At 33.4% G+C, this 26,526-nt stretch overlaps 1 protein-coding gene across 1 annotated transcript; it reads right to left on the bottom strand.

Moving 5' to 3' along the window:
* Window positions 1-12,887: 12,887 nt before the first annotated feature.
* Window positions 12,888-26,311, bottom strand: LOC110722611 (respiratory burst oxidase homolog protein A-like). The gene is made up of 14 exons (XM_021901881.1): window positions 24,729-26,311; window positions 24,460-24,619; window positions 22,445-22,493; window positions 19,978-20,091; window positions 17,781-18,203; window positions 16,105-16,488; window positions 15,822-15,917; window positions 15,593-15,708; window positions 15,258-15,425; window positions 14,977-15,168; window positions 14,668-14,818; window positions 14,452-14,580; window positions 14,189-14,267; window positions 12,888-13,834 (listed from the first exon to the last, which is right to left on the bottom strand). The coding sequence occupies exons 1-14, from the start codon at window positions 25,423-25,425 to the stop codon at window positions 13,725-13,727; spliced, it is 2,868 nt and encodes a 955-aa protein (XP_021757573.1). The 5' UTR covers window positions 25,426-26,311; the 3' UTR covers window positions 12,888-13,724.
* Window positions 26,312-26,526: the final 215 nt, after the last annotated feature.

Genomic DNA, 26,526 nt, shown 5'->3' with positions numbered 1-26,526 from the left:
CGGCAGGTGGCTGCCAGTCTGCTGCAACCTTAGTTACTTAGTTACTTCACTTCAAAATCCCTGTCCAAATCAAAACTAGAGCATTTCAGTTCAATTAAATCACCCATAAAAGAGATCAGTCAAGCTTAATGGTACTAAACCACTGACACCAAAATGCATCAATCTAACTATATGCATATAAAATTATAAATACATCCCATTTCATTTCAATTCACTTCAATTAACTACTCAATCTAAATTATATAACTCAAAAATCTCCCAAAAAAAAAGAAAGAAAAAAAAGGCAGTTCTACAGAGAAAAAGCAGCATGCATGATGCATCAAACTGATTATATACTTGTATTTAAACAAAAATAAAATAAAATATTCACCAGATTTCTATTCAATTCAATCACTAAATTAATTACCAAATACAGCAAATAAATACTAAAAAAAAAGGAATTAACAACAACATAATACTCCAATTAAAAAAATACCAACAAATCCAAAAAAAATCAAGCAAATAAAAGGAAAGTCCAGAGAAAGAAATACCACTAGATAGATGAAATGGAGCTAAAAAGCAAGTAAAAACAGCAGCATCGAGCTTAATTAGGTATAAAATTATATTCTAACCTAAATTTTAATTTGCCTAACAATTCTTCAACATGCAAAACAAATTAATATAAGTTCATTAATGGGAAATTATTGAGAATAAAAAAAATTATACCTAAAACACTCAAATTGAATTGAAGTGGTGCGGTGGTCAGTGGTGCGGGTGGTCAGTGGTGCGGTGGTGCGGCGGCAACCTTCAGCAGGGAGGTGGTGCGGCGGCAACCTACAGCAGGGAGGTGGTGCAGCGGCAACCTTCAGCAGGGCGGTGGTGCGGCGTCGAACAGATGAGGTCGGCGTGGAGGGGGTTGAGCTGAGGGGAGAAACACCACGGCAGGGGAGAAGAGAATGGCAGGGGAGAAAGAGAAGGCCAGGGGTGGCGGCGGTGATGGTGGTCGGCGCCTGTTGCGGCGGTGAGGTGAGGGGTTTCGTAGGTGAGGTGAGGGGTTTTGTAGGTGAGGTGAGGTGAAGAAGATAATTGAACAGCGAAAATGAAAAGAAAGAGAAAGAGAAGGAAGAATAAGGAAGAAAGAAGACGCGTTTTTTTTTAAATGAGGCACCGGTTCATTTGGCACCGGTTCAAACCGGTGCCTTTTACATTTTTGGCACCGGTTTGAGTTGAACCGGTGCCTTTTCCCTTTGTTTAAAATCCCGCCCAATTTTGGGCAGGTTTTTGGCACCGGTTTGGGCTGAACCGGTGCCATATGGGGGGTGCCAAATGCAATTTTTCTACTAGTGTTAGTTAATTCAATGAGACTAGGGGTGAGTAGATAGGGCCGGGGATACTAAATTTGCCTTTGAAATCTAGCTTAGCTAGTTGCAAAAAAATTAGTATATGAATTCAACTAATTATAGAAAACTTAGACTGATTGGAAACTTGAAAAAATAACTTGGAACCGTGGTTATTTTTTTTTATTTTTAATTTTTTTATTTTTTGGTTTTTTGTTTTTCAAAACATATGATATATGTCATATAATGAATAAAAAATTATTTAAATTTATTAAACTCATGGTAATTTTTAAGAAACCAATATATGATATCAAAGATGGAAAAATTGAAAACATCAAGTAAGATAAATTAGAAATTTCATCCTTCTTTTGACAAAAATTTCTGGTATTAAAAAAGTTGTTTTTTTTTTTTTTTTTTTTTATAACCGTATTTTAAAGTCAACTAAATGGATGAATATGATGAATTTTAATGATCAGAGGGTTGTGATTCACTTAATTACAATGACCACAATTTTATTGTATCCATTTGAAAACTATCCCAAAAAGTATCTATTGTATATAAAAATTTAATTAGGTTTTTTTTTTTTTTTGGTTCCACCCGATTTACCCTTTGGGCTAATCCGGATTCGGGAATCAGTTTAATTAGTTATTGTATGACTGTAAAAGTCTATATGGCAAGTAGGGGTGAAAGTTCGGTTTTCGGTTTGGTTTTTTGCCCAAACCGAAACTGAACCACCATATTTCGGTTCCTAGATTTTGGAAACCACACCGCACCACTTTAATTTTGAAACCGTACCAAACCAAACCACCTAAATTTCGGTTTTCTTAAAAAAAACCAAACCGCACCGAATTTTCCTATCAAGGAAAATAGAATCAAATTTAGCAAAAAAAAACCGAACCAAACCACACCAATCAAAACCGAACCAAACAAAACCACACCCCTAACCTAGATCCGCAATTACGCACCCACCACAAATCATAATTCAATCACAAACCGCCATAAAAATAATGTAGAAAAACAAAACTTAAACCAAATTAAATTAAACGAAATAAAAAGAGAACTACCTCACGTCCTCACATTTCACCAAAAAACGTCAATTTTGGGTATTAAAGGTCAAATTCAACCAAGAAAACTCTAGATCTAGAGTTTTCATGGTCGAATTTGACTTGAAAACCCTTTAATTGATGTTGTACGAAATGAAAAACCATAGTTTATGCCCTTATGGAGTTCGAAAAACCTCGAAACGAGCCTTAGTTGATGGTGATGCGGGCCGCTGGTGGGGAAAAGAGGAGATGGGGGTGAAAGTGGAGAAAGGGCAGAAGAAAGAAGAGATGTAGACGAAAGGAGAGAGAGTGAGACTGAGAAAAGGAGAGAGTGAGATTGAGAAGAGGAGAGAGAGGGCGGAGAAGTAGAGAGGGCAGAGAAGAGGAGAGAGAGGGGAAACTCAGAGAATTGAGAGGGGGGATTAGGGTTTTTCCCTATATATACTAAGGGTAAAAATATGTTGGGCTAGGGTTTTTTTTTAGTTTGGCCTATATTTCGGTGTGGTTCGGTTTTGTTCGGTTTTTCATTTTTCCAAACCGAAATCGAACCACGGTTTTAAACCGAGTTTGTTTCACCCCGAATGGCAAGAAGCAATTCTGTTATGTAATGGATGCCCTAAATAAGCATTAATACACGCCCTTAATTATTAATAACCAATCAATAATTAGTCGGTACTAATTATTAGTACCCAGTATTAATAGTGGCCGATACCAATAATGGTTGATTAAGCAGACAAAAGCAATATAACTATGGACAAAAGACAGTACACTTCCTCACACGAGCTCCCGCCGTTCAAATTGCGTAGCAGACTTTAGCTTGTTATTTCCCTTTTACTTTTAATTGCTTTAGTTTTCTTCATATTAATATAGGATGTGAAAATGGAATCTCCAATTCTTTAATTGAGTGGCAAAAGAATTACGTACGGAGTGTGGATGAATTATAAATTTAGAAATGTTTGGAAATTTCCGAAACATTTCTTTTTGTGGGAATGAACACAAACAAAACCCGGTTATGCCGGCTTTTGGCGTTCAAAAATTCATTTAGTGAAGTGAGTGTGCACATGCAAGATTATTACCCAATATCTTTTGAGAACAGTGCTTGCTTGACAATGGTCTTAATATTTACGGTACTATCTGGCTTAAGCTGATGTTTGACGCCCATCTATACCTGGCGCATATTAATTTCACCATGAAGGAGGGGTGGATGAGATTCCAACCCGTGACCTCTATGTCACATTGGCTCCGATACCATGTTAGTAGACCATCTCAACCAAAAGGTTAACCTGATGGTTGATACTTTAGAATATGTTTTTTACTCTATCAGAAACAATAAAAAGCAGTAATTACATAAGCATACAATCCTTAAGAACCTGATGATTGAATTGGGAATGAGTTAGCAAATCAGAAATCAAATTGCTAGTCTTTGTTGTACCTAGTTTTTTTGTTTGCTGTAATTTTGTTATGTTTAGCTGTTAAAAAAAAGGTTAATCAAATTGTAGAATTTTTTTTGTCCATAAGCCAGATTTATCTTATTACTTAGGGTTTGAATAAGTACATAAAATCACCCAAAAGTTTTTTTACATAATATAGTTCGTTAGTTGGGCATTCATATGGAGCATGTGGATTTAAGATTCTCCTTGGACTACAATACAACACAATCACAACAAAATAGACGAAATTATACGAATTGTAAGTATTCATATCATAGTGCATTACTGCATTTACAATTAAATTTCATAATAAAAAGCTAAAAAGGGAAGTGCACTTTGTTTATCATGCTTCTTACCAATATCTTAGTTTGAATATCTTAGTATTTTTCGAATGTACTTTAACACTTTATGCCATTTTACGTCGGTTGCAATCTTGTTGTTTGTTAGTTAGTTGTTACTTTTGATAAAGTAATTTGGTTAAGTTGCTGAAAATAAAGGGTTATAACTACTCCTGAAAAACACTATTGTATTGTAGACTCGGAGTAGAACTTTTGACGAATGTTGTGCATGCACATGCACAGAATTTATCAATTTCGGAGTACTAGTATATTTGGTGAACTTATTAAGACGATAATGAAGCTTCATTCCCAAGCAATTTATTGATATATCATATATTTAAACTAATAAACCACACATACTTCCTATATAATTTTGTTTCAAATGAGGGGGAGTCATCTAGTATTACTCCTAGCCTAGTCTAAACGGGTTTTACCACAAAATTAAATCACATGAGAATAGGAGTAGCGTAGCTCCTTAACCTTATAAGTGATACCCTCACATAAAAGGCCCTTTGGGCTTGAAATGTGGATGCAACACAGGCCCACCCACTTATGATACCATGTTAGAGGACCATCTCAACCAAAAGCTTAAACTGATGGTTGAGGCCCAGGAATATGTTTTATACTCCATCACATATTGTAACGTCAATACTCAATAGTATTGTGAACAAGCAATACACCTGAATCTTATACAATGGAAGAGGCCAGGAGGCTTACTTTCAACATCATATAATCTTTGAACTACATAGTTTAAGTTCCAGAAATCAGATTATTGTATATAGATCCCAAAAATTTGTTCACGTGTAGTATAAGAATCCACCAATCTTAGGGAAAGATAGTTTTTAGAGAAGATCCACGTCTTTCCAGCACAACATCTTTCTTTTTCACGTATAATCGATTATTCTATACTTTACTACGTACTTTTATAGTATAGTATTAGTAGCTAGTATCTTAAATTATGATCTTAGCGTTATGCTAATTAGAAGGTTGGTTAATTATTGATACCTAGATTATTGTCTTCTAGCACCCAACTTATCAGTATCACACTATATGGAGAATAATTAAATAAGTCCTCTAATTTCTAATTATAGTTAATTAAAATTACGAACTATATATAGTAATCACATATAGGAGCATAACAATTCTTTCATGCATGCTTATATTCCTCATTTTAAGTGACATTACACTTCAAGTCTTCAAATATATCTAAGCTACAACATGGTTGTAATATTTGTAAAAGAGCTAAAACAAACTGATATTGAACATAGGCTTTCCTGGCCAACTGAGAGTTTAGGTCACTTACCTACTTTCAATGGTGGGAACCGGGTGAATTTTGAAGTCGTAGATGACACAGGCCGAAGCTGGCCTTTTCGCTGCTCAATAAGGAGGACCGGTCCTTATGCAAAGCCTGTGATCACTTCTGGATGGCTCGATTTTGTCAGAGCCAATAACCTTGAGAGCGGTGATACGATCATTTTCTACAAGGATCAAGTACCTGATCGTCAACCTACCTATAGGGTTCGGGTGTTCCCAAAAGGAGCACCCGTTCCCACAATTTTTTTGTTTGGTTACCTTGTTGTATGAATTGAACATGTAACGTAACATGTTATGTGTGCAATGGTACGTATGTATGTACATTTCATAAATCATACTTCCTCGCTTCTTTTTTTTTTTTTTAGGTTTAAACATTTTCTTAATTGTAAGGTGTTACGTTGCAGGATAATTTTAGCAATATAATATGTAAAACATTTGTAGTAGTTAAATTAGCTAGGCATATTTGGTAACTTTTGATAGTAAATGCATGGAGTGATTTTAACCGTATATATTGTTTTATCTGTGAATTATAGTTATGATGTTACATATTTCAGGGATTCAAGAAGGTGCAAGTCAAGTTCGCAAGCAAATTAAGTTCGTCGTATGGAATGAGATATAATAAGCCATATATGACAAATTCGAAAGCAAATTATATTTGTTTTATGTACGTATACTCTTATATTATGAAATGAGGAGACAAGAAGCCATCACAAGTTTGCAAGCAGATTAAAGGGGAAAATAAAACCATGCATTTATGCCAAAAACTTTGTATTTATGCATGTCTAAATACTCTAGCAGATTATTAATTAAGTTGTTGTAAAGTCCCTCCCTTAAGGGAAGGTGTAACAGTGCACTCTAATGTAAATGTATTGGCCGGAAATAAGTAAATATGAAGCTCTCATCTCTAATACTCCATTCATTATCTATCGTCCATTCCTTTTTGTTTGTATTACGTATATTTGGTACGTATGTATTTCATAGTATCGTAGTGACCGGGCCATATTTGTATGATTAATTAAAATATTAGAAAATTTCCCTTCATGCACATAGAATTTTTTTTTTTTTTTTTTTTGCAAATTTGCATATAGAAACTTCTTTCTTTTTTTTTTTTTTTTTTTTTTTACAACAGTTAAAAAAGAGGCTAGCTCCCAACAAACTCGAGACTACAAGTAGAAGACGGAGAGAGTTTAGTTCTCTTAACCATACTAACATAAGAACTATACCAGGGGATCGGGGTACAACTTTAAGTCATTACCAATAATATACTATAGAGTATATATCAATGTCTTCCTCCGTTGTTTTAGATGAAACACAACCATTCTTACGCTTATCAAATATTACGAGTATTGTATAACTTCAAACAATAAGTGAAAATAATGAAATATTGATACTTTGTAAATATAAATTCGCATGAATAAGATTGGTGATTAGGGTTTTATGGCTTTCACATGATTATATACAACAATACAAGTACTATTTTGTTTAATACGTAGTATTAATCACCAATATTAGAGTATGTGAAAGCCATAAAACCATAATGTGCATGTTTCATTTAAATAATCGAAAGAGATCATGATACATTATTACTTGTATATATTGTTGTGTATTGCTTAGTGCTTACTAAGAAAGTATTCCACATTTATTTTATTGGCTACTACGAGTAACATGCTAGCTACCAAGACTTATGCCCTTTATTTTTAGTTAGCACATTCTTAGTGGTACGTACTAACATTTAACTATCTATTTTATTATGTCAAAAGACTTGCAAAATACTAGAGAATGAAAACAAGAAGAAACAATTTAGGTTATAATAATGTTTCAAAAAGGATGGCAACTTTAAGTAAAGCTAGCAATCTTTGGAAAAGGACAGGGGTCCTCTACTTCCCCGCCGACCATGAGATCTGTTAGAGATATGAGATATCGGAAAATATATGTATGATATATTTTCCGTAGATATCATTAATGGAATAATATATTTAGGTTTATTTTATGTTAAGATATGATTTAGTGAATATATCATTAGGATATATGTTATATCTTTTGGGAAGATTGTTTCCTATCTTATGAGCATAGGTTTTGTATAAATACTCAACCTATTGATAAATAATGATCAAGCAATACAAAAGCTATTCATTCTCTCTTCTCCTTAATTTGTCATGGTATCAAGAGCAGGTTAAATCTTGGGACCGCTCACAAAAATTTTCCCCCCTGCCGGTGGGTTAGAAAGTTAAACCCACCAGTTGGATTCAAAATTTTGCTTCCGTTATGCAATATTAATACTCTTTAAATTTTTATTTTTTTGGGTTGGTACACGTTAATCATATGTGTATGTGATTTTTTTTTTGTGGGAGTATGTGGGTGGACTTCCTCCACTATAACACATCTTTGGAGATGAAGACATTAAATAGCGTTATGCTTGACGCAATATTAAAAAAAAAATCGGCTCTCTTGTGTCGTGAGACAAGATATATTTGGTTCTCCTTGTGCCGTGAGACAAGGTTTGTGAGTTGATTCGAGCATGATTTTGCTCAGTTGGATATGAGAGTGTGGTTTACTCTGAAAGACCAATAAAATATTTGAGTGTGGTTTACTCTTGAAAAACCAATATTTGATTGGAGCTCAGTTTTGATCTGGTTAAACCAAAAATTGTTATTTGCAGGTTCGAAAAAAAATGACGTTCCTGTTTGATTGATGACTGATGAGTTCGAAAAGATGAACGTTTTCATCGTTGAAAAAGAAGAAACAAAAAAATGAAGGCGACATCACAAGAGTGTGCATCTCGACTTCAACAAATTGAAGAATTTCCAATCACAACGTTCGTTTTACTGCCGTTACGATTGCGGGAGGGTGTTAGAGATATGAGATATCGGAAAATATATGTATGATATATTTTCCGTAGATATCATTAATGGAATAATATATTTAGGTTTATTTTATGTTAAGATATGGTTTAGTGAATATATCATTAGGATATATGGTATATCTTTTGGGAAGATTGTTTCCTATCTTATGAACATAGATTTTGTATAAATACTCAACCTATTGATAAATAATGATCAAGCAATACAAAAGCTATTCATTCTCTCTTCTCCCTAATTTGTCAAGATCCGTGGCGATCTCTAGAATATATTGTATTATTCTCTTCTCGTCTTTTGCTTGTTAATCTATTTCTATTAGTGAGTTATTATTATTGTTGGTGTACTTTTTTTTATAGAATTGAAAAGAAACAAAGATGGACCAACAATATATGTGCATAAGAAACTGACAAGTAGTTTTTGGCATTGGGGGAGGTCCGTCTAGAAGGAATGTCTCTCATATTCAAATTACCCAAATATAATAGTGCGCCCTTGTTATTGTGCTTATTTAACTTAGAGCAAGTTTAGCCCAAAGTCTTAAGACTTGGGGTGACATCATCATTTTGAGTCTTAAAATTTATACTTAAGACTTTTCTCATTTTTCTTCAAAAATCTCAAGCAAGTCTCAAGTTGAGTCTTGAAATTTCAAGACTCAACTTAAGACTTGAGATTGGGACCCACTTCACCCTCCTCGCTTTTATTTTAATTATCCCTTTTTTTATTTTACACTTTTCTACATATAATATGTCAAATATTCAAGTCTTAGGGCTAAAGTGATAAATTTGTGTAAGTCTAAGTGAGTCTTAATAAGAATTTGATGACATCATTTTCAATGGGGACCACCAAAAATGATGTCACATCCAAGTCTTAAGACTTGGGGCTAAACTTGCTCTTATTAACTTTATTTAAATAATGTATAAAAAACATTTAATATTTATTTTAAGAAAATAATTCGAGCCGCTCGTGGGCTTTGCAAGCCGAGCTTAGCATGGCTCGTATATCGTCTCGTTTAGTCTCGAGCTGAATCCAGACTCGAGCCTTGTCCTACTGAGCCGAGCTTGAATAGTTAACGAGCAGGCTCGGCTCATCGACATCCCTGCTGAAATGAATAGAGTAGAAACATAAACGCCTTGATGTGCCAAACTGCCAACTAACTACCTTAGTTAGTTTTGGATTGATATTCAAGCTCTACAATCAAATTTCGTCTATTGTTTTTATGGCCTTCTCTCTAGACTAAAGTGAAACATGAATATATATCTTTATTAAACAACCTTAAGTGAAATTTCTTTAAACAACAAATGGAACATGAAATATTTATTTAGTATATCATAATGCATATTTTAGTATACATTCCAAGAAGCCTAGTAAACTTTCCAAAAAGTAATCATGTGTATGATTAAAAGAAAACAAAAAGCAACTCAACAAGCTAAAATGGGCAAGATAATTCAATGAGACGCAGACTTGGTGTGGACAATTCAATTTGTCTTTTGCATTTTTGTAATTCTTGAAGCTATACAATTGTGGAATTTTGATTTTAGGCATCTATATTCACTGAATGTTCCATAGCTAAAAAAAAAAAAATAAAGCATTTGCAGTTGGCTTATGTCATATGAATGACATATTCCATATGACATATTCCGTACAACTACATGTTTTTGCGTCATATAATAAAGGATGGTTAGTGTTATTCATGGTAACTGGTAACATTACCTATTTGTAGGCATCCGTGTAAAGCCCTCGATGTATCACAGATTTGAGAGGAATAATTGAATAACCATATATTGATATGTGTAACCTACCACGAGGCACGAGTACAGCCGTAGAGTAATAAATTTGAGAGAAATACTAAAGTACTTAACAATAATATTGGGTCGGATTCGAATGTATCAAGTCGGGTCTAGTCTATTTTAATTTAGAGTTATGGTAAATCATTGTGTCCTTACAAGTTAAAATCTAGATTGGGTTACTTTTGGATCAGGTCGGATTGGATTGGATTGGATCGGGTGAGTTTTTGACACTTGCAACCATGGGTAAAACATTTCACTAACAGCATGGTGAATTTGACCCATAAGTTAGGCGTGTGCGTGGCTAGTAATGCTTGATTTTTGGTTGTTTTTTGCGGAGAATTCGATAAGGCAAGCTATAGTTCTAGATATGTATGAGGAAGCTAGAGTAGTAGAGTATGAATAAATTGAGTATACTCTTTACTAGGGTAATTATCATTGTTGTACACAAAGACATTAATTTGATTCTGGCTTAGACTTAATTTTCTTTTAATTTTCCTACAAATGTCATATAAAAGCCTATTGATATAGCTGAAAGAACACCTAGATTTTAGAGAAAAGCAACTCCTAATACCCCCTCCCCTCCATCTCCTCCTAATTATATAGGAGCAAGAAACTGAAACGACAACTTTTATCCTATATTAATATTCCAAATTGATGGATTTCAAACATATGAATAATAAATTGCTAATAGAATCAATACTTCAACAGTGTCAATAATTTAGATGAAAGATAAAAAAAGATATTAGAGATTAACCTTCCCAATAAATATACTTCATATGAAAAAACCTAATTAAATAATACGAGTGTGTATATTCTAAATTTGAGTAATACATATCTTGAAGAATCTCAATTGCAAAATTAAAATTTTCTCCAAGAGTTTATGATAAATTGAAGTTATAAACAGAAAAATACAATCACTATTTTCTCAATCAATTAGAAAAAAAATAAATTACGAGTAATACACTATACCTCTCAATACAAATCTAAGCTATATTCTGTTACAAGAATAAATAAATAAATAAATAAATAAATAAATAAATAAATAACCTAAAAAGTAATTAAAGAGGTGTATAAAAATATGAAACACAAAACAACAATCTAATAACACACTAATAATTGGACTAACTTTTTTCTCAAATCAACAACAATATCACAATTCATCAATGCAACAGTATTAATTCTAAGCTTCTTCAATAAATGAACTTTACCCTTAAACTCCAAAAACCCTGATTTCAAATCACTCTTAACCCTATTATTTTCATCCACTGTTAACCTACTCTTTGAAGAACTTATCATCATGTCAACTCCAACTTCTTCTTCTCCCCTCGACGCGACTCGGGAAGTCCCAAACTTCATATCAGAAGAACCAACCATAGTTCCATTCCCATTACCATAATTAAAACTCATCATTCTTGTCATGTTCTTGTTCATATGATCAAATTCGAAGTGCCCGAAATTTGGGTTTTTAAGCTTGATGAACATATGTGTAGTTATATTAAAAGAAGGCTGAGAATTGTTGTATTGAAGGGATTTTATGACTAGTTTGTTTATTGTTAGGGTAAGATGTTTGGGTTTAATAACGGACGCAAAAACAACCAAGGAAAAACATAGTGCAACTAGAATAACACAAAAATATACCAAAAATTTGCCGTTTTTCTGATTTTTCTTGGGTGTATTATTATACATGGGCGTGAAAATTGTTGTTGAATCTTGATCGTATATTGTGTAAGTTGTGTTTTCGGTTTTTGTAGATGTATTTTGTTTTGTTCCTAGGTTTTGCGCCATTGTTTTTTCCCGATTTCTTTTGTGTAAAAAAAAGGTTTTGGGTCTTTAAAAAAAAAAAAAAAAAAAAAAAAAAAAGGGGTTTTGGGAGGGTTTTTTTTGTATGATATACAAATACAATTACTTGTATTTATAATAAAGAAAAAATAGGGAAAAAAAAAAGTACTCCTAAACTACTTAAAATACCGATTTCCATAAATAATTTCCTACTTTCTTAATTTTTCCTGTAAATTTTCAAGCCCAAGTTGTATTTTGTTTTACTATAAGGGCATTCTTGTCTTTTTTAGTTTCTTCCAAAATCTAGCATTTTATCATTAGGAAAAATAAACATTAAACGATATCTAAGACAATAAAGGTATATATGGGAATAATGGGATAAGTTGTCAACCCTATAATGATGCAAATACGATCGATTACATTATGGTTTAATTTTCTCAAAGTGACTTGGCAATTTTTATTATACAAGTAGTTGTACCTTATAAGATGAAATAAACAGGTTGTATGGTTTGGTATGAAAAATAAACATTAAACGATATCTAAGACAATAAAGGTATATATGGGAATAATGGGATAAGTTGTCAACCCTATAATGATGCAAATACGATCGATTACATTATGGTTTAATTTTCTCAAAGTGACTTGGTAATTTTTATTATACAAGTAGTTGTACCTTATAAGATGAAATAAACAGGTTGTATGGTTTGGTATGGTAAAAATGTTAAAGTAATCTACCCTAGAGCCTCGAAATTACAAATTATAAATCTTCCGTAGAATGTTATCATTATAAAGGCATCAGTACATCACATATCAAAACATGCTGCAATCTTTGAAGATTGTTTAAACAAAATGTGTTTTGCATCCATTCGATTTTATATACGAAGTGCATTCTTGACTTGGATAAAAATTGCAAGTCTAATTAAAGGTGGCCTGTTTATGAAACATTGAGTCCCCAAATTCTTCAAATGGCACAACTAACAAACCGGAGTCCGGAGGGACGTTAATCACCATATCCAAAACCAGGCTAACCAGCAAAAAACTTTCTCTTCGCTGAATATATGATATACAACTCTAGGGGCCGATTGTGAAAATTCCAATCTTTATACCAGTACAATATTTTGGGCCATCATAAATCATAATTCAGCTCATAGTAACTCTTAAAAATCAGGAGTAATAATTGAATACATTTGCTTGTACCATTCACACAGTTAACTCTATATTAGTTATCGGAGGCAATCTGGGCGCTTATAAGTCATAATTATTCATGGAAGAAAGAAGATGCAACAAAATAGTAGAACAAAAGTAGCATAAAATCCATTCAACTGGCCTGTCTTCAAAACTGTATAATCGAACTCTTTTCTACAAGTTGTGGCGTAGCAATATTACCAATCACCGAACTTGGGCAAAATTTGTAGCTGTCTTGTAATTCTCTCACAACAGCTTCAAAATTCCAGTAACTTGCCCAGTTGCCCATATAAATTATTTACATGCCCATCAATCTACTAATCTATCCTGAGGCATGTCAACCCGTCGATGCAATGTTGCCCTATGTTTGCTGGTTGTGCTTGACATACTACAGATAAAAATCTTCGAAAAAGAAAACTAGAAAGACCAAGGAAAAATAATACACCTTCCCCTATATTTTCATTCCTATATCCAAGACTCTGTACATTATTCTCTATGTTTGCAGGTTATTTTTGCCTCCTTGCGCTTTCTTGTTCTTCCTTCGTATCTACTATGTATATCTTAGAAAGAATAAATAAAAAGTATATGTATGTTCTGAATCAAGAGAGGACTGAGGCGTATAAAATTGCCCTTTTCTGGTTGCTGAAGAAGCGAAATATAATTCCTTTGGAGACTTCTTAGAAGTGTTCCATGTGAAATTCATATTTTGTTGTACCTCTTTGATTATAATCATTGCAGAGTACCTTCAGTTCCTTGCCCAATACTGGTGCACCGCAGTAGAAAACACCTGCTCCCAAGTTTCAAGAAATCATAGAAGACAAATTAGAAATTATTTCAATTTAAAACCGAAGAGATTGTGACTTGTGAGCTTCATCTCAAATAAACACCTTCCTCTTAACTATTTAACATCTTCATAATCAATCCCACATACTAATTGTTTCGAAATTAGGTTCCATTTTGAAGGAAAGGTGGTGCTTATGTATGTTCATCTAAGCTCAAAAGTTCATTTTCCTCCCCACAGCGTATGAGGAGGTTGCATTCTAACATTAGTGCCAAAGAATGTAAAACACTGGCTCAGGAACTTGCAAACTTAATAATTTAATATCATAAACAAATAAACAATCAAATCCTGATTACTCACCTATTCTAGCGTTTGCATGCTTGGAACCGATCTTAGATAGAACCTTTTTCCAATTTGGTCTTGCAAAATGGGTACGGACCTGCCAGAAAAATGGATATTTATAAGGGCTATCACTATAGATCATATGTGAATATGTATGCAATGCTACATGGACAACAGAGATGCATAAGATAGAAAGATTAACGACGATGTGATCCCATCTATCTGTTTAGTAGTATAAATGACATACATGAAAATGGGAAGAAAAATCATTTTGTATATACCTTGGTGCCAGAAACAATATCCACCCCATTTTTGGCATGGTTGAGTGCTGCGACCATGGTGATTAGCGCAGAGCGTGCATCTCCTTCCTCGTATACACTGGTCAAATAGTTGTGCATCTCAATAACACCCTGTGTCCAAAACAGCAAAAAGCTCATTAAATGCCTTAGAAAAACAATTATATAAGGCTGGAATGAAACTATGGCTTTTGACTTTACTCTCTGATCAAGCTCCGCAACTTCATTCATGACTCCTTTGAACCAATCAAATGAGCCTTGCTCCCTAGTTACCCAATAAAAGTACGCATTTGTGGTCCTGAAGGGCTTTTTTTTGCTTTGGGAAGCCCTTATCAGTGAGATCTGGTACTGGGTAAAGATCAGCAGCTTTTTCCTGATCATTGAAAACACAGAAAATGCACGTTCAAATCTCCATGAGGCTATCAGCATCACAAAATTAAGTGATGTCCATGATCTACCCAGCAACACAATCATAAACTCAATCAACAAATAGATAAATCATTATATAATGCCTTTTTACTCAGAGGTGAATAAGTACTCACTTCCTCCTCCTCCTTTTTGACCATGTTGTTAAGCAGATCTTTCAGGATACTAATGAATGGTGTTGCTCCAATACCAAGACCAACAAGGAGGAGAACATCATATTTACTGTAATCTTGTGCTGGAGCACCGTATGGCCCGTCTATCAGCAGCTTGGGCAAACTGGCAGAAGAATAAAGTTTCAGACTACATATAATCTTCTACAGTCAGTCAGTCACTAAAACCCAAAAACTAGCAAATAGAAAAAAGACCTTTTCTTAGTAGTTTCATCAACTCTAAGAAGCCCACTTATCCCAGCTGGAAGATTGTCACAAGCCGGTTTAAAAATAGCCTGTAGTTCCTCTGTCCAGTCACCAAGCTTCCGAACATGGATACTGAGATAATCGTCTCCAGGAGCAGAAGTAATTGAAAATGGGTGCCTAGAAGATGGTCATAATTAGCTAAACAGGAGCAGATGTAATTGAAAATGGGTGCCTGGACTGGCACATAATTTGCATGAAAGATAGCCAAACATTCTGTAATCTGAAACAAGAGAAGCATTGACTAGATAACAAATGAAGTTGAAGCTAAGTTATTATCAAGTTACCATTCAAAGGGAGAGACAGCAGGGCACTGCACAAACATGTACTGCCCACTCTTGTATCGAAACTGCTGAGGCTTTGTCATTTGCAGTGTGAGAACATTTCCAGTATAAATTGCCAACTAATTAGAAAGTAATGAACAGGAAAAAAAGTTAGCACAAAAGAAGCTGGGTCATAGGTGTAATTCCGCAGGAAATTTTCTTAATGGGAGCTTGAAATAGTACTTAAGCTAACCTTCAAAAGGTCGACCGAGTATAATCCAGATCGAAAGTATCTCAAAGTCCTTTCACCGGCATACATCAAAACTGGAACAGCAAGATACATCCAAGTCTGGAACAATGGATACCAAACTCTTCATTAGAATAATCAATAAATTGAAGTCTTAATTCCATAAGTAGGGTCGGCAACATGAACCAAAAGTGATTATTTCATGTAGTCATCAACAATAATCTTCATTAAACTAAACACTAATAAAAACGAAATAATCAATATGAATAATTAGTCACAGAAGGATTACCGTCTTTTTGTACCATTTATGGACAAGGTAAAGTTCTATCCCATGGATAAGCAAACAAATGTAAACGATGACCAGACAGTGGTGAGAATACCAGAAGGCATTATATCCTGTGAGCCTATCAAAGGGCTTGGGCAGCTTAATATCACCACGTCTAAAGTATCGAGTAGCCAGAGTAAAAGCTATTGCCATCAAGACGACCATTATGAGCCCTGTTATACCTTCAACACCTTTTACTAAATCTCCGTATGTGGGTTTTGTTTTACCAAAGTCACTCAAGTAGAGAACATATTCTTGTGGTGATGACCTCTCCAGTCTCACAAAATCACATGCAAGATGATTTCCAACGTGAAGGATGACACCGAGCACAATAGCCGCAGCAATTGTCTGCATAGTTGAAAAAGGTATAATTTAACAAGACAATTAGATAGGGTAATAAAGACCATTTTGAATCTGAATTTGCAAGACTTGCCATGTAAGTGAACTAATTATATCCTTCATTATTTAATCTCCTACCTAGGATCATTTCATGCAGCTTCATTTTAACAGCTACAGAGAGTTCTGATAAAGAGAAAGTCACTGCCTAAGCAGGGAGTATAAACCAATTTACATAATTATAGATATAAAAAAACAGAGGCGAGAAAAAATAATTATACATTAAGATGACTGTCAAGTTGTCAAAGATAGGGTAAGATTTTGGTTCATGCATTTAAAATCAATCTGTTGTTTAGTTTTGCTAGCCATTGCTAAATTTCATTTGCTCATACTTCAATTCAAAGCATGTAAATGAAGATGATGCAAAAAATTTCATGATGAGAAGACTGAACAAAAAATACATGCGATATTAAGGTACAGTAACACAACATGATAAGAACAGTAAAGGTCGACCACAAGTGATCTAAGTACAGAATAAGTCATGTTATTGTCATTGATGTTTGATTGTTACCTAACCATATTGTAGAGAAAATACTGAAATGAATAGACTATTGTCTGTTAAGGTCAAGCTGGGAGAAGCAATGTCAAATTTTCATGGATTCTGCATTAAAATGATTAATAATTTCTCTTAAGTCCTAATACCCTTATGCTTGTTCAGAGTTTCATCAACCACCTAAATGCCAGAAGCATTCATTAAGAAAAGGGGTGATTTGGTTTCTCCCCATCTCAAGATAGTCCAATGTTTACTGAATCATGTCAAGGGTATTGTACCATTTCAAGGTGATGAAATGCAGAGACGAGAAAATTAACAGAAAGGGTTAGGTAAGAAATAGGAAAAGAGAAAAAAAGTAAAAATTACCAAAAAAAAAAAAGTTGTTTTGAACCCAAAATAGAAATTTTGATACGTAGTAACTTTATGGAACCTCATTACAAGCATGAAAAACATTACTTCGTAAGTGACAATGGGTTTACATCTTATGAGGTTCCCACCAAATCACTAAGGGTGAGATTAATTATTCAACAAAAGCTTGACTTTATTATGCATCTTTAGTGATCACCAACCATTTAAGCATACATACAAACTATTACAACTGAGGAAAAGGTCAAACCAATGGTGCTGACTTTCACATTAGAAAGCAAACTTTGGGTCCCCCCCCCCCACCCCCCACCCCACCCCACCCCACCCACACACACATAATAACTTATAAAACAAGCATTAAAAAAGCCAAGTGTAGTAGGTATACCTTATGGAAGTTGATATTGTCGTCAAAAGGCACAGTGTAAGCCAGCCTAGTAGACCTAAGCCAAGTTATGGTGTTTCTACACACTGGAAACAGTATCAAAGCCATGTTAAGCTTTAAGGTTTCAGCTGCACCTTTCGCGGTGGTAAGGCAATAACCCATAACTTGAAACGCGGCTTTGTTTCTGTACTGAAGGAACTTCCAAACAAACAAGCTGATCATTATCAAAATCCAGAGACTTAAAACCCAAATCCTCTTCCAATTATCTTGTAAGAAATAGAACATATTTGTTTTCATCTTTTGCATTGGAGTCTTATATCCAAGTCCTTGTAAATTTTGGCTCAAGGCTTGGCTTGTATAGCTGAGTGCCTGACTGTAGCTCAAGTATGTGTCTTTTTGCAACAAAAGTGTCTCCAGCTGCCATAACTGCATTTTTATTAAAGCAGACAATAAATCAGTTAATAAAGGAACACATGTAGCAGAATTATTCAAGTTAGGAGTCCATTTCTCATGATGCAATAATTCCATTATGGGTATCAACTTTAAGTGTTTGGATTTACACGTGGCAGAACACATCAGATATGTACTACATTTGTGTTTGCATCTCTAGTTTACAATAAATAAAGTCCTGGAATAATACAAGACTTTTTATTAAAATAAATAAATAAAAAGCGAAAATTAACGTGTATACTATGATATGAATATGAATATGATGATATAAGAATGATATTACAGGTAGGTACTTATGGGAAAGGCGGCTAGATTACCAATATAGATGAAAGTTGGTGGCATTCAAATGTCATAATGGTAACTAATGACTGAAATTGAATTACTAGTATTTAAGTTTCTAGTTACAGACTGCAGAGTATAAAAATGATCAAGCAAAATTGTTTTCAATCATAGAAGGAAACTAATCAAATTTGTTTTCTGCATAAAAAGTCAGGAATTTCTACCGATGGAGTATGGGGATGCTTTTTCCCTTGTATAAAGAAGATCCAAAGTATAGAAACTCTTACCTATGTGTTGTATACGTCATTCCCAAAAAAAAAAAAATAATAATAATAATAAGTTATAAGGTAGTAGTTTGAAACCATTGCACACTACTCAATTTATTGTGAGATATTGAGAGTTAGAGCAACACCAACTTAAAAAAGGATCAGTCTACGTTTAAGAAATTTCGTCTAAAAATGGACAATTTGACATATAGTTTTAAAGCAATTAATAGGAAAATCAAAAGAAGTAGAGAAAAAAAGAATGGCAACACTGTCAAGTGTCAATCACTTTTATTTAATTTTTTTAATTGCAACTTTAGAAAAATTAACCCAACAACCATGTGGGAAAAGGGAGAAAGAAAAGAAAAAGAACGAGAACATAGAACCGTAATAATCACGGACTGCTTTAAAGAGACATTTACACAAAATCTGGGACAGTAATTAAAGCTTAATCGTATGAATTGGGTTTTGTGTTTAGCCTTGAAGAGTTCAAAAACACGCCAACTAGCTTCCTGCAAGTGTGCAATTTCTTTCATGCTCCCTTTTATGTCAACCATGACTTTCAAAAAGTCCAAATCATAACCATTGCTACTTTCTCTCAATCTTTAGTAAATCTCACTTTAGTTATAAAAAATTTACTGGTAATCAAACTTAATCATTACTCCGTATCGTTTCAGTTCTTCAATCTCTTACTAGTTGACAGTTTGTCAGTTGTGACATTTGACTTTTTGAAATCGAAATTCATCAATTTTAATCACTCTCTGCTATTTATATTATCATTGATTTTCATAGATTTTTATTTTTGCTTGTTTTTATTTTCACAATATCAAAGGTACAATTTGGCAACCATGAAAATAGAGTAATTAATCTATAATAGGAGCACATGTGAACCTACTACGTATTAAACATTTTGGTAAAGATGACACAAAAGTTGTGCCTTGTGTCATCGTGCATGGGAATAGATTGGGCACAGCATACTGGCCACTGTCATGAGTCTCATGACATGTTGTGTGTTGCTACCATTTTCAGAAGGAAAACCCAAGCCAATTTGCCCTGTAATTACTAATTAGTGCAGAATAAGAGTATTTGCTAATGTATGGTAATACTAGGCAAGCTTTCTATGACCGATAGAGAATTTCCCAAGAAGAAATGAACACACAGAAGTACTCGCGTAATAAGTTGAAGTGGATAGTATATGTACTCCGTACCTCAATATATCCAAGACCTTCTGGATCCAGTTCTTCCATGATTAAAGCTGCATATTCCTCAGCTTGGTCTTGTAATCTTGACAACTTATTTGCTGATGCACTCAATGTTATGATCTACACCAAAGTAAAACCAATTTTAATTTCTATGTTCATATTAAATACTTCTAGAAAATTAACTTTTAAAAGTATAAAATTTTAAACCAATTTTTTTTTTCCCCGGTTTATTACCCAATAATTACAGTATTTTCTAGATAATCAGTGATTACTGTAAATTAGTCAGATTAAGAAATCAATATTCTAATTACTAACCAATTTATCTACGTCTCTCTAATATTTTTCAATGCAGTTGGACATAAATCATAGTCATTAACCTACCTGACTATATGACAAATTGTATAAAGAATTTTAAGATAAAGCAAACCAGGGAAAAATTATACAAATGACGTGCTTCAGATTCAACAAAAAAAACAAGTAGAATATTCTTGTACAGTTTTTTTTTTTTTTTTTTTTTTTTTTTTTTTTAATTAATGACTCTCAACTAGTTTACCAACTCCGACGCTTCCAATAAGGAATAAACTCAACGATATACTGAAAAATAAAGGTGATTGGACATTTGAACTGAAAATCTTGTAACAAATAAATACGTATTAAATTTAAGCAATAGATTTAACATCAAAAGATCAGAAGTTAGAAATATTTATCCAATTTAGACATTACATGCAAAAGATCTATGCTACTCGACTAGTCATATAAAACTTAAAAAGTACTCAGTATTCTATGAAGCCTACATGCCACGTGACTCTCTTTAATATACTTCATATAAGGGAAAAAACACATTATAATTATTTTTACAGTTTATACAAATTTGTTTAATGCAAAGTACATACTCCCTCCGTGTTTTAATAAGTGTTACAATTGACCAAACACGCATGTCGAGATACGACTAATAATATGTTAATAAAATTATAGGAAAATTCATATTATAAAAGTATATATCATAACAAATCCAACAATGTATTATACAATATCGTTTGTTTTTTATATATTATAGTGAATTGATTAAGTCAAAATCATTAAGTGAATAGTGGAATAATACTTATTAAAACACGGAAGGAGTAATGTTTTATTTTTTGCATTATTAATGCATGATTTACCCAAATAATTCTAGTCAGACTGTCTAAGCCAAAATTAGTAAGTGTATTTTCTAATAAAACATGTTTGCCTAACTTAATTAGCAACACAATTAATCGTCACACCAAATCTACTGTATATATCCATGTACTGTATATAAGTTCACATGCATGATTTATCCAAAAACAAAATCACATGCATGAAATTATTCTATTTGTGTACTATCTCATAAATAATCTGATAGAATAATTAATTTCATAGCAATTACGAAAGAAAAGAAATCCGTGACCATGTTTGCCTAAACTTAGCAAGCACATCCATGCACTACTAATAACACTGTCTAGTACTACTAACCTAGATTATTCAACAAAAGAAATCAGCACGAAATTTCCAAATGATGGTAAATAGGATGCTTGAGAACATGGGAAGCGTATGTAAGACATGATGAAATGCTCAAAATCAAACCATATAATATATAAAAATGTGTGTGTGTATATATATATATATATATATATATATATATATATATATATATATATATATATATATATATATATATATATATATATATATATATATATATATATATATATATATATATTTACATACATTAATAACATTATCATAAAATCATCATCAACCCAAATATACCAATAGTAATTGGAGTTGGTAGATCATTAGTTTGAAATCGTAGACTGAAGTAATCCCAGCCACAAAAATGGGCCTAACCTTTAATTAATTTAACCATAATAAAAACACATAGTTAGCCGACCATTTTTAAGCTGACCCCTCTTTTTTCTCATTTTCTCTCACTTAAATTCTGCTATGCACAAATGTAAAGTTGACAAGCGCGATCGAAGGAGTCAGCGGTTAATAAATATTAGGTCGCCGAACAAGACAGAGTGTCTAGTTATCCTATTACTTTCATGCCTAGTTATGCCTCCTACCATCTTCATGTGAGACATTCATATTTTATTTAGCACAAATTAATTAATCAACGTATTAATGAATGATATATGTAAGATTAGTAGTGAAAAATATGTTATGCAGTACAAATTTGCGGAATTTTTGTCAATAATTATTCGTTAATTATACTCCTTTTAAAACTTTTGAGAATTAAATATTTCATCTTTTTACAAGTATATATATTACATTTAAGTACTCCATAATAATAATTATAATACTAATAATTCTGATATTTTGAAGATCTTCTTGTTTATTAATTATGTGGTGAATTTAGTAACTTCAACCATCTTTACATACGTAATATAAACAAACTTATGAATATATCTTTTTTTTTTTAAAAAAAAAAATTATGAATATAAACAGGATATACCTCTTTTACTTCTTCTTCTGTCAGTTGGCCATCTTCATTTTTATCCACCCTGTCAAATTAGAAACTACTCCGTAAGAGAAACAATTAAAATAAAGATTAATTAATACTCGTTGTTTAGACTTTGGCCTTCTCTCAAGCAGTCAAGGGTATTTTCAAATCTATACAAAAATCAAGCAAATTTCAATACTTTACATAATACTTCGTATTCCGTAAGCAAGCAAACTTCAATGCTTTACATAATACTAGTCTTACTCTCTTCACGTATGTAAGACAGCAAGAGTATGTACTAGTCTTACCGGCTAAGTTTGATCAATTAAAGAATATGCAAGAAATGTCACTGTCTACACTAATCATTCCCTGTTTTCAAGGGTGCATGGATTAATAAATAAGTGCATCAAGGAAGCATTATCTTTTAATTTCATGGGTGGCATACAATAATTATTTTCCCTAATATAAATGGTTGAGCATTATTATCATGGTTAATTTTTTACCCTTTTTCTTTTCCCTTTCACTTTTTTTTTTTTTTTTTTTTTCAGGGAACACTTTCAATTCCATTTGAGAAAGACGTTTAATAATATTCATGTGTAATAAACTTATCAAAGAAGTGAGGAATGTAGGGTCCTTTTAAATTACCATATGTTTACCTAATCTGTCTTCTAGATTTATGATACACTTCAAGGCTACAAGCTACCAAAAAAATTGCATGTTTTTTTCCCTTTCTTTACCTAATCTCTTAGATATTTGTCAAACATCGGAGAATATGTATGTTAACACTTCAATTCCTTCAAAGATCAACCAATTCTCATATGCTTAAAAAAATTCTTAATAAATTATACTCCCTCCGTCCCTAATTGATAGTCACTTTTGAAGAAAAATCACGGAAATTAAGGAGAATTAAATAAAGTACATTAAAAAAATAAATTTACATTGGGTATGCAAAAAAGTAGAGAGAGAAAGTAATTAAAGTATATGGGAAAGTAAAATTTACATGAAAAAAGTTAAATTTGCATAAATATTTTTGCAAATGTTAAAGAACTTTGGTAAAAAAAAATATTAATGGTACTTGAAAAAAGCATTTGAGTCACTAAAAATGGCAAAAGTGACTATCAATCGGGGACGGAGGGAGTAATTCCTAAGGTGGTAACTAGCATACTTGTATATATTGATGAGAAGAATTAATATGGTACGAGTAGTTTATTAAGGAAACAAAAGGTTATTTTTGGAAAACCATAATTCCTCTAAATAAATTTGATAGTTTTGTTGCTAAGTAAGTTTTTTTTCCCCCTAAATTAAAAAATGAGACAATTTTTATAAAACGGTTGCAATAAAAAAGTGTGAAAAAACTTTAGAACAAAGTGATTATACAACTGTATAAGTGTAACAAACTAACAACTTTCACCATCTTATATTCTTATGATCTTATCCGTAAAATGTTTGGAAAAGGACCAAAATACCCTTGATTCCACCCTTTCACATGTTTACTTCCAAGGAGTATCTATCTGCTATCTCCTTGTGTAAATTTGGTCACTTGATCCATCAAACAGCAAAAGTAACCTCTAATCCTCTATAGTTGGAGTTGTTACCTAACATGTAACAAAATGACCAAAATATCCTTTTATAATGCATGTTGTATTAATGGTACTACTTCGTATATTAGACTGCTAATGACCCCCAATAATAGCCAACCATATGCATCATCATATAACGTTGGGATTGTAATTAGTGGGGCAATCATTAGCTTCTTAAAAAACCATTAACCAATACTACATTATTTTAGTATCATTAATTTAATTGCAACAAATCAATCAATTTAAAAAAAACATTGTGTAGGTGTCAACGGGGATGATATGAAACAGTTAAGAGTTACGACTTACATTACCTTGTGATCAAATTCTATCTAGATGACTATGTCACTCTCAAACACCAAAATAAAACTCAAAGAAAAAGTTTAAAAGCAGAAATTTAAAATTAAAAAGAAGAAAAACACGAGTAATTAAATACTGTAAATTACTCACATGTCAAAGAAGATCTGAAGACGAGAATCAAAGCTCTGATCTGTAATCTGAGACCAATACTCATACAATTCTTCCTTGCTAATCTTCTCCACCTTCAACCTCCTCCTCCTGCTCAAAGCGTCGAACATCTCCAACGCGAATTCCTCCGAATTTTTCATCCCTAATCCACAATTCAATTCAATTAACGAAATCTCATAAACAATAATTACAACTAAACTTCATTAATTGATGCTCTTAAAATTTAATAAATTAAATTTAATTATTTTTACCAATGCATTCAGCGAAGTCAGTGCGATAAAGAAAATCATCTTTGGCTAATCTGGTGAAATTGTCTTCAACTTTACACCAACTTACACTTCCTTTGTTACTAATAAATCTAAGCCCCTTGAGAGCTCTATGCGCACCAGACCGAGTTCGATTGAGTTGAGCCTGCACTTTCCTTCGATTCCTCGCCGCAATCGCCGGGTCAACTGCCGACTCAGACGACCCTTTCATCGAAGCCGAGTAGTTCAAGAACTTTCCAGAGAATCGCTTCGTCAACTGCGCTGAAAACGACTGCTTCGCTTTGCTTATCTCCGCCTTCAACTCCTGCGAAAACTGCCGTATTCGGCTGCTCGACGACGTTGTTCGCCGAATCGTCGGAGTTCGAGACCTCGACGCCGGAATCTCAATTCCTCCGATGGAAGACGACGCGGAATTCGGAACAGCTGATGATGTTGACGCAACATTAACCGACGCCGGTGCCGGAGGTGTCGCCGCCGGCTCAACACTCCGGAGAACGATAGTCTCGTCATCTTCGATATCGAGAGTAACCTCGACGAATTCATCGGCGTTTGAACGTGGAGTGGAATGTCCCGACGTAGTGACGTCACTTCTCGGCGAAGATCCGGTACTCATCGCCACCGACGGCGTTCGGATGTTATCGGAGGCCCACCGCCGGAGTTCGTGCCTTGCATATCCTCTCATTATTTTATTATTATTTTTATTATTTAATCAAATAAAAAAAATGGAAAATAAAATCAATAACTACTACCACCACCAGAAAAATCCTTCACCATTGAAAAAATCATCGAAAACGCGTGCTGTATTCTGAAGATGGAGATTGAGGAGAGAGAAAGTGGTGGAAGCACTGTTTCTCTCTCTAGAATGAGGGAGGTTTTCTCTCTCTAGAGTGTGAGTGGAGGGATGGGTGGATTGGATGAAAGAGAGAAGATGGTTGAACAGAGAAAAATGGGACAGAAGAAAAACAAAAAAAAAGGAAAAGAAAAAGGGAGGGAGAAAGGTGGTGGAAACGACAATAAGGAATTATTTGAAAAAGGAAAATTAGGAAATGAAGTGGAGTTTAAGAAAGGTGGGTCTTTTTATATAAGCGAGGGTGGAGGAGGAGAGGGACCGTGTGAGTTTAGGACATTTGCTAGACTGCTAGTTGAGAATTGAGATGGAGTTACGGGGATGTAACGTAGAGTCAAGTCGAATCGAGTTGAGTTGGTCAACTATCTTTTGACAATGCGTTTTTGAGGGAAGAAGTGGAATCATGAGTATGATGACTTGTAACTTTGTGAGCTAGCTACTCATACTCATGTGGCGAGGAGCCGAGGAGATGGTTGAAAATAAAATATGTATTTCCTCGGCTCCTTTATTATATGTCTGTATTTTTTTTTGGGGTGATTAAAATTAAGTGTCTGTTTTTATTTATAGATTGTACTTTTCTGCAATGCTATTCTCTTTTTGATGATTTATCATTTTTTTTATATATTTTAACATTAATTCTCAATATTTTCTCTCTCCTAATTTCCAACCACTTTTTCTTTCTCTCTATCTCTCTAACCCCACCCGCATATTATACTTTCAATTATTAGTCTTAAGCAATCTTTAACTTTCTTAATTCCCGTGCAAAATAAGAAATAGACATGTAATAAAGAGACGGAAGGAGTACATGATTTTATGGCTTATCAACAGCATGTTAGCTACGTTTATGAAAAGATAAGAGTAATATTTTTATTGATCTTAAGGAAAACAGATTGTAGATTCAGAACAGCTTGCGCTTTATGGCAAGTGGGATCATGT

The sequence above is a fragment of the Chenopodium quinoa genome, unplaced genomic scaffold (genome assembly GCF_001683475.1).
Source record: "Chenopodium quinoa cultivar QQ74 unplaced genomic scaffold, ASM168347v1, whole genome shotgun sequence".
In the NCBI taxonomy this organism is placed as follows: domain Eukaryota; kingdom Viridiplantae; phylum Streptophyta; class Magnoliopsida; order Caryophyllales; family Amaranthaceae; genus Chenopodium; species Chenopodium quinoa.
Note: the sequence above shows the minus strand (reverse complement) of the source record. Positions and strands in the feature narration are given on the sequence as shown.